This window comes from Pseudorasbora parva, chromosome 19 (genome assembly GCF_024679245.1).
Source record: "Pseudorasbora parva isolate DD20220531a chromosome 19, ASM2467924v1, whole genome shotgun sequence".
Taxonomy (NCBI): Eukaryota; Metazoa; Chordata; class Actinopteri; order Cypriniformes; family Gobionidae; genus Pseudorasbora; species Pseudorasbora parva.
Genome location: NC_090190.1, coordinates 36,925,852 through 36,943,547, shown reverse-complemented (window position 1 = coordinate 36,943,547; position 17,696 = coordinate 36,925,852). Strand labels below are relative to the sequence as shown.

The 17,696-nt window shown below is 38.5% G+C and overlaps 1 protein-coding gene across 2 annotated transcripts in view; it reads right to left on the bottom strand.

Annotated features, from left to right (window-relative positions):
• The window catches only part of khdrbs3 (KH domain containing, RNA binding, signal transduction associated 3), a 202,938-nt gene that overhangs the window by 71,291 nt on the left and 113,951 nt on the right, over nt 1–17,696 (bottom strand). For both annotated transcript variants that reach the window (XR_010899244.1, XM_067425666.1), the window contains exon 3: nt 1,643–1,759. Coding sequence is in view for 1 of the 2 variants with exons in the window: in XM_067425666.1 (XP_067281767.1) it covers nt 1,643–1,759 (117 nt within the window). In the remaining variant the exon portion in view is untranslated. The remainder of the gene's footprint in view (nt 1–1,642; nt 1,760–17,696) is intronic.

The window sequence follows — 17,696 nt, the reverse complement described above, 5'->3', positions numbered from 1 at the left end:
AGTTGATGGAGATTTGTGGGATGCACATCCAGGGCACGAAGCTCCCGTTCCACCACATCCCAAAGATGCTCTATTGGGTTGAGATCTGGGGACTGTGGGGGCCATTTTAGTACAGTGAACTCAATATCATGTTCAAGAAACCAATTTGAAATGATTCAAGCTTTCTGACATGGTGCATTATCCTGCTGGAAGTAGCCATCAGAGGACGGGTACATGGTGGTCATAAAGGGATGGACATGGTCAGAAACAATGCTCAGGTAGGCCGTGGCATTTAAACGATGCCCAATTGACACTAAGGGGTCTAAAGTGTGCCAAGAAAACATCCCCCACACCATTACACCACCACCACCAGCCTGCACAGTGGAAACAAGGCATGATGGATCCATGTTCTCATTCTGTTTACGCCAAATTCTGACTCTACCATCTGAATGCCTCGACAGAAATCGAGACTCATCAGACCAGGCAACATTTTCCCAGTCTTCAACTGTCCAATTTTGGTGAGCTCGTGCAAATTGTAGCCTCTTTTTCCTATTTGTAGTGGAGATGAGCGGAACCCGGTGGGGTCTTCTGCTGTTGTAGCCCATCCGCCTCAAGGTTGTGTGTGTTGTGGCTTCACAAATGCTTTTCTGCATACCTCGGTTGTAACGAGTGGTTATTTCAGTCAAAGTTGCTCTTCTATCAGCTTGACTCAGTCGGCCCATTCTCCTCTGACCTCTAGCATCAACAAGGCATTTTCACCCACAGGACTGCCGCATACTGGATGTTTTTCCCTTTTCACACCATTCTTTGTAAACTCTAGAAATGGTTGTGCGTGAAAATCCCAGTAACTGAGCAGATTGTGAAATACTCAGACCGGCCCGTCTGGCACCAACAAACATGCCACGGTCAAAATTTCTTAAATCCCCTTTCTTTCCCATTCTGACATTCAGTTTGGAGTTCAGGAGATTGTCTTGAGCAGGACCACACCCCTAAATGCATTGAAGCAACTGCCATGTGATTTTTTGATTAGATAATTGCATTAATGATATATATATATATATATACATGGAGTTTGAGCTCCTTTTGAAAACAATTATAGACCTGAACTAAACGGATCAACTAAAATGAAATTAAGCCTTTTTTGATGCAATAAACTTTGACTTTGACTTTGTGTGCGAAAATAAATAAACAAAAAATAAGTTGTACAAAATGACTTCTTTCAATAGATGAATGCTTCTTGCACGCTACTTGCACAGCCACAGTCAGTTGAGTGAAGTGCTGGAAGAACTAATCTGTTATTTGCCAATAACCCCAAAAACCTGTCAGACCATATCTCTCTGTCCCTTTGTCTCGTGTGTTCTTTCTCTCTCTGACAGGATGCTGAGGTTAGCATTTCTTTATGACATCGTATCCCTCTTTCCAGGTGTGGAGGGGGTGGGGGGGAGGGGTGGCCCATCAGCAACTATCGATCGATTCAATCAGTGGCGCGGCACGCAGAAAAGCGACACACGCAGTCGAGATCGTTCAGAGCGCTTCTCACCCGTGACAGAGTAGACAATGAGAGGATGCGGTGAAAGACGGGACAAAAACGCCAGTTTCTGCCTCGTACACTCTGATTAACAGCCCAGAGGAAAAACACGGATAATAAGAAAAGAAAGAATACCTTTTCTTTGTCTCTCATGGATCCCTTGCCGAGGATGGACATCTTGGTCAGCGTGTCCTCTTGCAGTCTCTTTAATGAGTTCCCTCGAGGGCCCAGGAGTTTACCCACAAAATTAAACTAATAAAGAGGAAAAAAACAGAGAGCTTTACTTACACTTCACAGCAATTATCATTCCTTACTATATGAGTTATGCAGAATTACATGCAAAATATTTCCTCTGAAAAAGTATTTAAACATTAATCATACCCACACACTGGTATATTAAACATTGTATATATTTTCACCCACATCAACCAATTAAACGGCACCACTTTCCTTTCCAGTATTTTTTTTTTTACTGGTTATGCAAGCTTTAATGATCAAATATTTATCCAAGACACTGTACTTGCTTTTGTGTTCAAAATTTGTATTATGCATTTGTGTTTTTAATGAATAAAAGATATCACATTATTGTACAGTGTCTGTTACATTTGTTACATGTAGTTACTAGTAATAACTATATAAATAACTCAGTACTTAAATGTAATATCTTGATATTGATAGTGTGCAGAATTTCCTATAACTTTTGAGATTTTTTATTGTCTTTCCTATGCACCTATCTATTACCAACAGGTGTGCAACACACACACAAATACACAGTGGGTATATACGCACACACACACAAATACACAGTGGGTACGGAAAATATTCAGACCCACTTAAATTTTTAACTCTTTGTTATATAGCAGCCATTTGCAAAAATATTTTTTTTCTACACACAGCACCACATATTGGCAGAAAAACACAGAATTGTTGACATTTTTGCAGATTTATTAAAAAAGAAAAACTGAAATATCACATGGTTCTAAGTATTCCGACCCTTTGCTGTGACACTCATATATTTAACTCAGGTGCTGTCCATTTCTTCTGATCATCCTTGAGATGGTTCTACACCTTTATTTGAGTACAGCTGTGTTTGATTATACTGATTGGAAGTGATTAGGAAAGCCACACACCTGTCTATATAAGACCTATATATATATATATATATATATATATATATATATATATATATATACAGTGCCTTGCGAAAGTATTCGGCCCCCTTGAACTTTACGACCTTTTGCCACATTTCAGGCTTCAAACATAAAGATATAAAACTGTAATTTTTTCTGGTGTGTGACCGCCTTTTTGGCACAATCGGCTTAAGAACGTGCATGTAAACCCACTCAAAGTGTTCTTTTTCTCTCTCTAGGCAGGTATTTTTTAAGGTTTATTTATCAAAATGTTCTTTTATATATTTGCGTGATGTTCTGTATTTCGATCGCGGCTTTAACATGTTATGAGAAAACGGTTTACGAATGTTTTTTCACCACATTACCTTTTATTTAAACCTAAATAAGAAAGCAAATTATCAGTTTGTCTGTCAGTTGGGAGGCAGTTTTGTTCGCTTTATTAAAAGTTGTTGCTGTGTGCAGTGTGTAAAGGAAAATAAAAATAGCTTTACCCTCCTGCTGACTATAGTGTATTGCCCCTCCCAACTCATTCACACACACATAGATGATTCTACTACCGGTCGACCATAGAAAGATTTGACCATTCTGATTCGAATGTGTAAATCCTTAGTTGGGGACACCCCTAATAATTAATAGTGTCAAACTACCATGCTACATTTCCAGTGTTTAGTGCTTGCAAGAGGACAAAACCACCAAGTTTCTCATCACAGAACTGCATCTAAGATGTTTTACTGAATCAAAAGAGACTCAAGATCTAAAATACACACACTTTTGTGTCCCATTCAGATGGAAACAGGTGGCAAGGATCAAAGAAACAAGAGAGAAGAAAACAAAAGAAAGGAAGAAGCGTCCCAGAGAGACCAAAGGATGACAAAAGAAAGAGGAAGCGTATAGGCTGAGGAAGGGAGACGGTTTCTCGCCTGTTCTTGTTAAACCGCGTCACCTGTGCCTGCTGTCTAGGCTTGTTAGCGATCTCACCGCTGAACCCAGAGTGGAAGATCAAACCCTGCCACCCATGAAGACCTCAGAGAAAGTCTGGTGATATTTTCTGAAACTAACAGGAACACAAAGAATCTGAATCTAAATAAAAAAGTACAATATGAATCCCAGAATTAGCAGGAAGAGCAGAGTGGCTGATCCTCTACTGCATACTAAAAGCATGGGAAAGTACATACTTACAGTCTATTTACATCTCGTTTTATTAAAATGCATTGTTTCATGAACTATTAGGTTCATACATCCGCTGTAGAAGAACGGATGCATATTTTGAAATTCCAACAGAAGAACTTTACTATGCGAGCATCTCTGACACAAAACTTTCCACCCAGAAGAAAGGTTTACCGCAGTTCGCTCTTTCATTTAAAGGGGGGGTGAAATGCTGTTTCATGCATACTGAGCTTTTTACACTGTTAAACACTTGGATTCCCATCCTAAACATAGACAAAGTTTCAAAAACTAATGCTGGACGTTTGATGGAGTATTTCTATGTCAAAAATACTCCTTCCGGTTTCTCACAAGTTTCGGCGAGTTTTTTTTGAGTATGGGTCTACTTGACGTTAATAGATCGGAAGGTCCTTGTATGGGCCGTACGGGCTCTTCTCCCAGTAGGGTGCGCGCGCGCGTGACTAGAGCGAGAGAGGAAATGCACGCTGTAAACAGTAAACTGCTCTCAGCTGCAGATCCAGTCGTCCGTGAACACTAATGTCGGTTATAGTCCGCGCCGCGCTCCACTTCATTCCTCCACTTTGACATTAAGCAACTTCAACGCTTCAGCACAGCATTCCGGGAAGGCAGCGCTGCATTTTAACCGATTTGAACGCAGAAATGACAGGAAGCTTCACAACATCGTTTCAGTCGCATCGCAAAGTGGATCTCCACACTCCAAGAAGTGTGTTTTTGACGGAGCCGTCCCAGCGATAAAGGTTCGGTCCTGCTTTGGAAGCAGCCGGTAAGTAAAACTGCTTCAAATGTCTGTGCTGTGCTTATCGTCGCGTATGTAAACATCAGTAAACGACACGATCGCTAGCTTCGTCATTCAAATGCACTAACGGACTTCATTGCTGTTCTACGTAACTTATAACGTTACACTACTCTGACGTGCAAAACCGTTTTGCTTGCTACTAAGGTTTGGTCGCATACAATAGTCCATAAACCGAATCATGTCATGTTGACAGGCCTCTAAATACAGTACATACCACAGAGACGGATGTCCTGCTGTTGCTGTTTCTATTTCAGCCTCCGAATTAGATTCTGGATCATATCTATTAGCTGAGATAGCTGAGATGGGTTTCTCCACGCTTGAGGACGCCACCGCTTTGCGCATATGTCATTCTTTAGCTCCGCCCACACGATACGCCTCCAGGCACTCGTTTTTTTCCGGAAAGACTCGGTACAGCCCATATTTCTTTTACAAATATAATAATTGACCACAGGAAACAGGGACTCAATGAAGTTCTGGGTAAAAATGTCCCCCTCAAAACGGCCCTGCTTGCGAGGTAGTACTTTTTTAAAGTTCTGGAACTATCGGTGGTGGGACTCGGGCGCTGAACATGCTGACTGTTGAGCTAACATTGCATTTTATTTCAACCTAAAAGTCTGTTGTGGTGAATGCAGTGAGAGTCATTTGCTATTCAAATCAACAATGGAGTTTACGACAGATGGACCGACGACGAGTTTCAAATTGTTCCTGGTAATTTTGGTGGAAATGGTGCTATACTTTACAGTACAGAACTATAAAATAAATTAGGGGTGCACCGACATTTCAGCCGATATGGCATTTTTATGTTTTGGCCGGGGGGAAAAAGGCAGAAATTATATGCAGTAGTGTTCAATGAAGATTAATATTTATATATAATATTATTTTAATATAATTTCTAAAAAAAATCTAATTTCAAAAATTAAATATTAATAACAATAAAAACATTTCTGGTTTCCAACCAAGTGCAACCCAAATTTTTATTTCGATGCATCCCTACAATAAATGTATATGGTAGCGCAGATCATTTGCATTTTGAAGAATTTAACTCTTAAACTCTTAACTCTTTAACTCTTAAAAATTGCTTGTAAATCTTATTATCATAAATATTATCATAAAATTTTGAATTCAATCTTTTTGTCCACTTGTTTTCTTTCAATTAACACAGGTTTTGTATTTGTATGTCGCTCCAAAATCATTCCAAAAACAGCACTGTTTGCTTAAAATTTAACAAGTAATGCTTAAAAGCTTTTTTTCGGTACAAAATGGAACAAAGTCACACAAAAATGGCCAGCCTACAAAAAAAAAAAAAAAAACAAGGAACTAAATTGCTTCTCATCACTGAGCTATATTATCACCCAGTGTTGGATTAACTCTTTTGTCAGCTTGTTTTCTTTCAATCAGTACAAGTTTTTTTTTTTTTTTTTAAGTAATTATACTTACTCTGTGTGTGTTGTAAGTCATTAAGTTTAAGTCCGATGCGATAACACTAACTAACATTTTCAGGGGAACATAAAATCCTCTCTGGGTCAAAATGACCCGAACACAACATAAGAAATGTTTGAGTTTATCTCTATCCTCCAAATGCAGATTTTGGTGTCCTGGCAAGCCTTTGCTATCTCAGCGCATAAGGATAAACGTTCCATGAAACTTTCATTTGCTATGAATATAATCTAGAAGAAACAACTGAGATGTTAAAAAGATCTCATTTGTGATTTTTTTCTTCCATTGGGAACACACTGTAATTTGAGATGCGCTTATCCTCGTACTTTGGGATAATAATCTCAGATACTTTGTAGTTCTGATAGTATGCAAATTAGTGGAGCTGATGACTATGATGTCACTGGGGACACTGTAAAGAGGTCATGACCTTTAACTCAAACCACTACTAAATCTATGAAGCTAACAAGATATTTTGCATATGCCATATATCCATTATCTTAAGAAACATTGAACTATATGTGTAACCTATATCAAACATAAGACACATTTCTGCTTTATACTTCCATTAAGTGTCCCTGCGGTGTGAGATTTTGAGTGTGTGGTTTGTTCTGCTGCTGATGGCTGATGCTTTCATTAGATGCCTGTTATTTACTGAAGGTTTTTGTTTGACTGCTCTTTAATGGTGTAATCTGATGATATTAAGGCTTGTAAATGACAGCGTGGGCTTTAATCTGGACATTAAACACAACACAAAGCTGCGTGAGGATTTACAGAAAGCTCTAAAGCTCTTAAACACACCCCAACGCACACACACATTAAAACACAAACGCTGGCCTCTCCTCTAAACGCACAAATCTAGAAATGCTCAAACTGACATGCCGTGTGTGTTAACCACTGAGTATATATCTTATGAAAGACAATAAATACATAAGCATTGTCATTTAAAGGGGACCTATAATGCTCATTTAAGTCTCAGTTATTCCCAAAATGTCTCTGTGAAGCCTCATCTCAAAATACCCCACAGATCATTTATTATAGCTTGTCAAACTGGCCCCTATTTGTGTGTGAGCAAAAGCATTCGTTTTTGTGTCCCTTTAATCTTCACCCGTCTCTTGCACTATGTAACAAATCAGTCCCTCACAGGTAAAAATGACCCGAAGCCCTAAAACGATTTAATTAACGCATTTCATAACCTTGCATTTCATCAGCTCAGAATATCTTAAATTGTTTGTCCCTGCCGACCCCTTTTGTTATATATATATATATATATATATATATATATATATATATATATATATATATATATATATATATATATATATATATATATATATATACAGTCCCTGACAAAAGTCTTGTCGCTTATCTATTTTCTAGAAATACCTGATATTAACCTGACTTTTAATTAATTAATTGGTGTTAGAAATAGCTCATATGAAAAGCTTAAACCCTCCCAAATGATGTTTAATGCACTGAAATAAATAATGTTCACAGAAAAAATATTTATCACTTAATCAAGACCGAAAGGTCAAATTTTGGCAAGACAAAAGTTTTGTCGCCTACACAGAAATTGAACAAATTTACAGCAAATACAAAAATATGTCAGCAAATTAAGTTGTGGTGCTGTGAGATCCAAATTTAATATCTTGTATGACTTCCATGAGCTTGAAGGACTGCATCCATGCGGTTTGGCAAGGATTCATACAATTTATTGATGAAGTCATCAGGAATAGCTAAGAAAGCAGTCTTGCATGCCTCCCAGAGTTCATCAATATTCTTTGGTTTTGTCTTCCATGCGTCCTCTTTCATCCTACCCCACATATGCTCAATGATGTTCATGTCTGGTGACTGGGCTGGCCAATCCTGGAGCATCTTGATCTTCTTCACCTTGAGGAACTTTGATGTGGAGATGGAAGTATGCGATGGAGCACCGTCCTGCTGCAGAATTTGGCCTATTTTATGGTTGGGAATATAAGAGGTAGCTAAGATTTCTTGGTATTTTAGACTATTGATGTTGCCTTCCACCCTGCAGATCTCTCGCACACCCCCATACTGGATGTAACCCCAGACCATGATTTTTCCGCCACCAAACTTCACTGTTTTCTGGGTGAATCTCGGATCCATTCTGGCTCCAGTAGGTCTCCTGCAATATTTGCGGCGACTGTGGTCAAGATTCATCTGAAAAATCCACCTTCTGCCACTTTTCCTGCGTCCATCCTTTTAGCAGGCTGTGGGCCTTGGCAAACGCCACACGGTTTTTCAATTGTCTTTTGTTTAGTGCTGGCTTCTGGGCACTGATTCGACCATGGAGGCCATTTCGAGACAGAATCCGACAAACTGTTCTGGTTGACACAGGGACTTCAGGTGACCAGGTCTCGTGGAGCTCTGCTGCAGTGGAAAATGGGCTGGCCTTGGATTTTCGAGCCAACAAACGGTCCTCTCGAGCAGTTGTCTTGCGGGGTCTGCCTGACCTGGGCTTGTCAAAAACGTCTCCAGTCTCTTCAAATATTTTTTTTTATCCTCTGTACTTGACGCTGAGACACATTGAAGGTGTCTGCCACATCAGCAGTGGATCTGGTCTTCAGCCTCTTGATAATCAAAACTTTAGTCTCTGGGAGTCTGAATCTTAGGCATGTTTGCAGAGGTCTAGTGCAGTTGATGAAGGTCTAGCGTACTGGGGTTCTTTTTATACACACTTGAGACCTAATTGATCCATTATTAGTCACAGGTGAAGCTCATATGACAAGGTGACAACACTTATGTCTTTGCAAAAATTGACTCATTGGGCTTTACCAAGCTGTGAATATTAGAATACTTTTTGAAAGTTTAGTTTTTCACTGAAACATTATCACAAGAGTTGGTGGGATTAAAATGAGTCATTTCTTGTAAAAAAAATCTTGATTAGAAATATATTTCAGCGGCACTTTAGGTCAATTTGTACATAAGCGACAAGACTTTTGTCAGGTACTGTATATATATATATATATATATATATATATATATATATATATATATATATATATATATATATATATATATATATATATATATATATATATATATATATATATATATATATATATATAGTCCTAAAGTCAGTTCCTAAAGTCTGTTCTTCAGTTTAGCTCTTCACTATGCATTCAGATACACATGTGGATATTATAAAATAATTTGTTGGTTTCAATTTTGAGCATTTTTTTTCTATGCATACTGAAGCATTCCTTGCATTCAATTCACTCCTAAGGGGGTCAAAATTGACCCACCGGGGACTGATTTGTTACCTTTTTTATTTCAGCCACAGAAACTCATCAGATCCAGACAAATTCTTTTTAAAAATGTATTTTAGGTCAAAATCACCTGGAGGACAGATGAGGGTTAAATGCAAATGAACTGCTGCTCCTTTCAAGAAGAGGGCGGAGCCTGTTTAGCTTGTGCTTCGGATACTCTGGCAACAACAGAACTGGAGAATCTCATGCAGCCAAAATGTCAGAAATTGACAGTTATGGCCTTACAGCCTTACATGTTGAGCCTTACATGTTCGAACCGGACACTAATGGAGATACTCAGGAATAAGTTACAAGTTTTAGAATGCAAAAGGATGTTTCTGAATAGTTGGTAAATACATGTATGTAGGGCTGGGCAATATGGCCCCAAAAAATTATCACAATATAATTTTCCATATCAGTCGATATCGATAAATATCACGATAAATGTATAATCTATTTTTTTTTTTAAGTTTAAAGGCATATTTTTGCTCCTGAGTGAAAGGAGATGTAGAAAACAGACAGTTAACTGTGGTTTTTATTCTTTATTCTTTTATTCTTTTATACTATCCTTTATTGTCACGACATGACAAGCACTTCCCAAACAGGTGAACAATTTATTAAAACTAAGGCACAATTATTTATTAAACTCTTAATTGTGGTCAGCTTTTTTTTACTCTACACTGTATCTCAATAATATCATTACTTAATCGTGTAAGTAGTAAAACACTAAAAATGCAAACGGGCAAAAAAAAAAAAAGGTCCACTGTGCATCTCTCTCTCTCTCTCTCTCTCTCTCTCTCTCTCTCTCTCTCTCTCTCTCTCTCTCTCTCTCGCTCTCTCTCTCTCTCTCTCACACACACACACACACGCGCATCTCACACACCGACAGTGGGCTGGCCGCGAGAGGAGGGAGAGAGCGAAGTTCAGAATTTGTGGATCTCCAGTAAGGGCTGTCTAGTCTATTTTATTAATTTTAAATATCGGATAAAATTATTTATCTTTTGATCCATGAGATGCTGAGTCATTAATACATCACCAATGACAAACAATTATGATAGCGATGTACAAGTCGATGTTTTAGTGATTATAGTTTGGTAGTGTTAGCTTGTTGCAAGTTACCCACTACAACAAACAAGGTAATAAGCCTGTGTGTGAATGAAGTTAATGTAGATTTACCTCTGTGTTGGGCTCAATGTTATATGGAAGAATTTTGAAGAAGCACGATCATTTAATAATTAAAGTCAGTGTGGTGAACGTGAACCTATGATAATCGCTCCACGTACATTGCTCTGTTTTTTGTCGGGTGGGATCGCCAAAATATCTCCAAACCACTGAAGTTGAGCGAACTAACTTGTCAGTGATATCTGTGTCCTCCGAGCTGGTCGTGAGCTCTGAGTTTTCTTCACTATCGCTCATTTTTCTCGCTCCGCTTCACTCTGATCCTCAAGCCTGTCAGCCACTGACTGTAAACAACAGCATGTGCAGCACCCCGAAGCCCTGTCTGCAATACGCATGCGCATTACGCATAGCTCGTAAGCATTATATCGAGAATTTATTCCTTTATCGAGGAAAATTATATCGTGATAATTATCGTTATCGTTTTATCGCCCAGCTCTACATGTATGTAGCTGATTGTACTCACATGAACTGGCATGTAAAGTCATGTTATTCTAAAAATCTTTCAGAAACTACTTTTGTGCAATTCCAGTGTTGAACTGACCCTCATTTGTGAAGCATTTCAGCGTAAAATGATTTGTGGATATAAATTTATATACTTTATACACTTTAATGACTTCGTTCGGCACATTTCCATGACAGTCAAGCACAGCTTCTTGAATATATTACCGTCTCATGAAAAAAAAACAGGGAGGATAATAACCTTTATCTGATATAAACGCACAAAATGCGTGTAGGCTTAGGAACGGCACAGGCAAAATGGGGTAATAGCTCACAGGCAAAATTTTGATATCCCACCATGACATTCATTATGAATTCATTTTAATTGCAGATTACATCAGGTAATGAGGGCAATTTACCGATCGTTCAGCTGATAGTGTCCTGACGCAAATGGTGAATCACATTTTTCTCAAATGCTTGCAAATAGATCCTTGTGTCACTTATTAAGCTTGGTTTAATTTTTATGGAAATATCTGTCTTGCTAATAAAGTTTGTTTGGAAAAACCAATGATGCGACTGAGAAGAAAGCTGCAATCTCTGTTTCAGATAAAACATCTGACACACTTAGGGTATAACTAAACAGTCTTCACAATGAGACTGACCTCACAGACATGACAAGGGAAAACAATGGATGATTAACCTAAAAATGAAAATATTGTCATTATTCTAAACTCTTATGCTGTTATATTGTCCATAGAATGAAAAAAAAATGATTTCTAAAGAAAATGCAGGGCTTTTTATACAAAGACACTATGAAAGTAGGGATGTAATTAGCCTGAAAAGCAAGATCTACATCAAGATGTTGGGTGTGGGAACACACCGTTGACAGGCCTCAATCCAAGAGGCGGGATAAATGGTTGTCCCCAAATTCCCTCTGCACGCAAAAGGATAGCGCTACAACCAACCACAGCAATGAAGAAGGTGAAGCGAGCTAGTTGATAGATTTAACTTTCACCGTATCCGGTCGGCAAAACTCAGAACACATCTTCCCTTCTTAAGAATGACTTCTCAAAGAAAAGCTTTACAACATGTCTTCCAGGGTTGTGGTCAAAGCTGATTCGAAAGGCCGCCGTTCACCAGCTTCTGTGTTTACTAGAAGCACACAAGCGCAACTCTGCCGTCATTATGTTAAGCCTCGCCCACCGTCTCTATACACGATGTGATTGGCCTGACCAGAGTTTAGTTTGCCAGCTCACAAGACGACCTGGCTGACCGTGAAACAATATTAAAATCAAACCGATTTGATTTTAATCAAAAGACCACGGTACTCTCATGGTCTGCCGAATGCCCATGGTTAAAATGTAACCACCAATAATCACAATATGCTCCGTGTTTTGTAACTTTTAAGTAACTTTTTGTAACGATAAGAAATAGTGTCATCTTTCAAGTTCTGTCTTATTCCATGACTACTGTAAGCACTGCGTTGATCAAAATCAAATCATTTGACAAGCCTCCTGACCAGATGTGTATTTCAGCTCAACCAATAGCATGAGTTTGGGGCAGGGCTATCTGTCTGACTCACCAAAGGCAGACAGTTTGGAAAAACAATGGCAAATCCATGATTTGTGGCACAGAAAATGCATGCTTCACCTTTAACAAACAAAGCACATTCTTGCTCCCTAATATACAGTAAGACTTTTTTTTTTAAATCCCAATAACCAGCTACCCTGACCTGACAAGATGAAATTAGCCAAGAAAGTGTCCCTGTCTTGTAAACACGTGCAACATAAATGAGGCTAGAGGTGACGTCTGGAGGAAAACTGTTCCAATCAGATTCATCACACTCACCCTTCAAGCGCTCTCTCTTTCTCTGCATCCACCTGTCAGACTGGACAAATTGAATTTGTCTTCCTCCAGTAGCTCTCTGAAGCTCTAAACAGCGCATTAGTGTCTGCAGTCATCAGAGCTGTCAAAGGCAATCTGTTTAGTGACGCGGGCGACGTGAATAGCCGTGCCGTATGACATTACACTGGCGCTCTCGCTCCGTCGCTGATAATTGCTTTATTTGAAGTGGCCGATCATTACTGCTCTAAAGCTGAGGGCTCACGTACCCTGACATTCCTTTTAGCTCTGAGATGAAGTTTCATTTACAGGACCTGACGTCCAGATCTGTTTTCTTCCCAACAGTTGTCCAATAATGCATCGCTATGACAAACTTGACGTTGACAATATTCACACTGAATGGTAGTGCCCAGGTTTGAGTTTGGCCCATTGCCCAATTCTTTGGTATTTATATAGTACTCCAAGATACTTCCATGAACACCATAGTTTTCTTCAGTGCTGTGACGTATTTCCAAGTGAAACAGAATAATGAATAGAGGGCAGGGTTTTACCTCAGCGCTCCTCCTCTCCATCGATCATTCATAGCAGACCAATGGTTGGAGGGGAGTGGTTACTCATTTTCAAACCTAAGCTGTCAAACTGACATCATTTGAGAAGAAAACGCCATTTCCAGACCGGAAGTAACTTTTCAGATTTTGATTAGAGATTACCGAGACAAACTATCTTTTCCTTTGTATTAAAGGGGTCATATAATGCCATTTTATTACAAGTTAATATGATTCTTTAGTGTCTAAATGAAAAGTTTGTAATATACTTTAATTAAAAATTCTCATTAGTATTGTAAAGAAACACTCATTTTACCTGGTCAAAAACAGCTCTGTTTTCAGCAAGCATTTCAGTGCATACCGCTTTAAATGATAATGAGCTTTGCTCGCCCCGCCCCTCTGTTCTGTGGGGCGCATTGACACACACTCACGTGAAGTGTTGCCCTTGACAACAGTTGCGGTATATTTTGGAGAAAGAATGGCAAGGTACATAAGGTATCATCGACATAAGGTATCATTTTTTCAGATCAGTACTGAATGATGGCAAAAAAATGTATTCATTATTGTCCTACGGTTGATATGGTGGCAGACATATTAACAAAATCTGTGTCTACATTTACATTTATGCATTTGGCAGACGCTTTTATCCAAATGTAGGCTTGTCAGTGACGCGTAACGTTATCTATGCTGTGTTAGGTACAACTGTCAGGGCTGAAGCACTGACATTAGGTCACCACAGGAATGTTCCATCTACAAAAGTAAGCTTACTATAGAGTTACCACAATAACTTTAACAGCAGCGTATAGTTTGTTATAACACAACCATAACACATTGTTCATTATAAACATGGGATTATGAATTATATTGAGAACATCATACATAGAAAGCATGCCGTAATGTATTTAACCCTGTAAACTTTAGCTGCATTCATCGTGAAGCGTGCACGCGTTTCAAACTACACTCACTTCTTCTGGAGGTGCAGCAGGAATACGAAGAGTTGGTACCGATCTTTTTTTCAGGAGCAGATTCTTAGCCAAACCTGCTTTATACTGACCCTTGTTTATAAAGCAGTCTGGTGAGAAAGTATTTGCGCGGCGCAAACATGAAAGCATCGACGTTGATTTGGGGGGAATATTCCTTCGAAAACGAAACTCAGCCACTGCGTCTTCAGCGGTCCGGATTTAGGAACATCAGAATGACTGCTGTGTTCATTATTAAACCCAAGAACAGAACACCACAATCCCTTAGACGCCATTCCGCTCTAGCGTATCAACAATGGCGGACTATGATGAGCTCGCTCAGGGCGGGTCTGAGTTGAAACGCTGCTGTCAGTTAACAATCGTGGGACATGTGACGTCACACGGTCGAACGGCTTGATTTGAGACGGGAAAACATATAAGGAGATGAAAAAAAAAAAAAAAACACTGGATGGATTTGTATCATTATAGGATGGTTGTGTTCAGGCACTGCCAAAACACATTTCCATACACTCAACCATGTTTTTAGAAAAATTGGGACATTTACCTTGGTAGTAGCATATAAAAATCATACTTATGAATTTCAGTACTGTGATAATTTTACCACTGTATTAGCCACTGATACCATGTTACCACCATACTTTTTGTAATATTAAACATATTTAAAGGCCATGATATTTGTACTCTAACATACAGTAAAGAATACCATGTTTTTACTATGGTACATGTCTAAAATCCATGGTAATATCATAGTACTTTTGGGCAAATGTAATGAATTATTTTATTTACAAAACGTATGTTGTTATCATGGTATTTTGGACATCTTCCAAAGTGACAATATACAAAACTATGGCTCATAGTATACTTCAAAGCACCATCTGATACCATGCTAAATATGTTTCTACCACAGTGCTTTTTAAGGTTAATCATATTCAAATAATATGGTATTGTTATGGTGCCCTAAGGAACTTTAAAGAATAACATGTTTTTTTACCAGGGTACATTTCTGAAAACCATGCTAATACTATAGTGTACTTTTGAGTAAATCTGCTGAATTATTACACTAACAAAGAGTATGGTACTACCACGTTTTGTTTTTTTCCGGACATGGTACCATTGTATTTTGGAAATGTGCCATGGTAGTGACATATAGGCTAAAACCACTGTATACAAGTACACTGTATATAATACCATGGTATCTAACAGTATTACCATCAGATACCATGGTATTATTTTGTTAGTGTAATTTTAACATACCATTGTATTTAGAGTACCTTATAAATACCATGGCATGTGAAGCATGTAAAAAAAAAGGTTTTGTTAGCATGAATGCAAACAAAATTATACTAAAGCTACTTCTTTCTGCTAATGCTAATTTTGGACTCAAACCGGCCTCATCCATGTGAGCACCACAGCTCCAACGCGCTAACTTTTTGAGTATTGTTTCTGAAGTGTGCATTCTACCCACAGGTCACTAGAAGTAAAGGTACCAGTAAATAAGTCACGATCTAAAGCAGCAGACCGCTTCTGTGCACATGATGGACAGTGAGAAGAGTTTGTTTGAGTTTGGCAGGCACTCTACCATAGTCTGTGATTAAAGTAATCAGCTGATCATCCAGTGAAACCGAGAGACTCCGGAACAGAAGACAATTATATTCACGACACTGCAGCGTGGAAACGCATCATACAACTAGATCATTCGACTCACTGCACTGTGACAAATTTCATACTGAATAGATAATAATGTCATTATAAGGTCTAGCTATAATGGAACCACAGAGCCAACATGCTCCATGATCCACAAACATCTCTGGGCGACTGGGGGCTCCTGTGGGTGGCCGTGTCACAAGTAAAGCTGGAATTGTGTTTAATAACACAAGCTGACATTTGTGTTTGATTAACATTTAGACAGTGTTGAGGTCTGGATGGGGACTCACAATGCTGCGGTAAACAATACCCAGTGACCTGACGAAACCCACGAGAGAAAAAAAGTTAACTCAATTAAATTGTCAAATAAAATATTGTAAAATTAAATTAAATAAAATCGTCAAATAAAATATTGTAAAATTAAATTAAATTGTCAAATAAAATAAAATAAATAAAATAAAATAAAATAAAATAAAATAAAATAAAATAAAATAAAATAAAATAAAATAAAATAAAATAAAATAAAATAAAATAAAATAAAATAAAATAAAATAAAGGCTTATGGTCCGTTAACATCAAGGACAATACCTAAAGATAACAATAAAGATATCGTTCTAAAAAGTTATCAATATTAAAGTATAACACAGTCCACACAGTAAATTTTGCTGAGATTTCCTTAAAAGAAATATATAAAAAAGAGCAAGTCCAGATGCACAAATTGAGCTTGGACATAAAGCAATATGGTGATGCATACATGAGCAATATGAGTTACATAAATTAAAATATAAAATATGAAGACCTACAATTATTTAATAAATTAAATCACTGAAATACTGATTGAAGTTTCAGGTCCTTTTAGGCTCCGGTGTGTGTGTGTGTGTGTGTGTGTGTGTGTGTGTGTGTGTGTGTGTGTGTGTGTGTGTGTGTGTGTGTGTGTGTGTGTGTGTGTGTGTGTGTGTGTGTGTGTGTGTGTGTGTGTGTGTGTGTGTGTGTGTGTGTGTGTGTGTGTGTGTGTCCTGGTAATCCCTACGTTATGGGGACAAAATGTCCCCACAAAGATGGCAATATCCGAAATCCTTGTCCGAAATCCTTCCGAAATTTTTAGGTCCCCATGAGGAAAACATCTTATAAATCATACAGAAGGAGTTTTTTTGAGAAAGTAAAAATGCAGAATGTTTCCTGTGATGGGTAGGTTTAGGGGCAGGGGCAGTGTAAGGGGATAGGATGTAAAGTTTGTACAGTATGAAATCCATTACGCTTATGGAAAGTCCCCATAAAACATGCAAACACGACATGTGCATGTGTGTGTGTGTGTGTGTGTGTGTGTGTGTGTGTGTGTGTGTGTGTGTGTGTGTGTGTGTGTGTGTGTGTGTGTGTGTGTGTGTGTGTGTGTGTGTGTGTGTGTGTGTGTGTGTGTGTGTGTGTGTGTGTGTGTGTGTGTGTGTGTGTGTGTGTGTGTGTGAGATGTGTTCCCCTTCACAGCACACTCCCTCTGGGATCACCATCTTCAAAAAATAGCTCACACACACATTATTGCTCTCTGAATATGTGTGCACACACATGGCTGTTTGAATACCATATATATGTGTGTGTGTGTGTGTGTGTGTGTGTGTGTGTGTGTGTGTGTGTGTGTGTGTGTGTGTGTGTGTGTGTGTGTGTGTGTGTGTGTGTGTGTGTGTGTGTGTGTGTGTGTGTGTGTGTGTGTGTGTGTGTGAGCCTGTTTATGTGGTTTATGAGGACACAAATT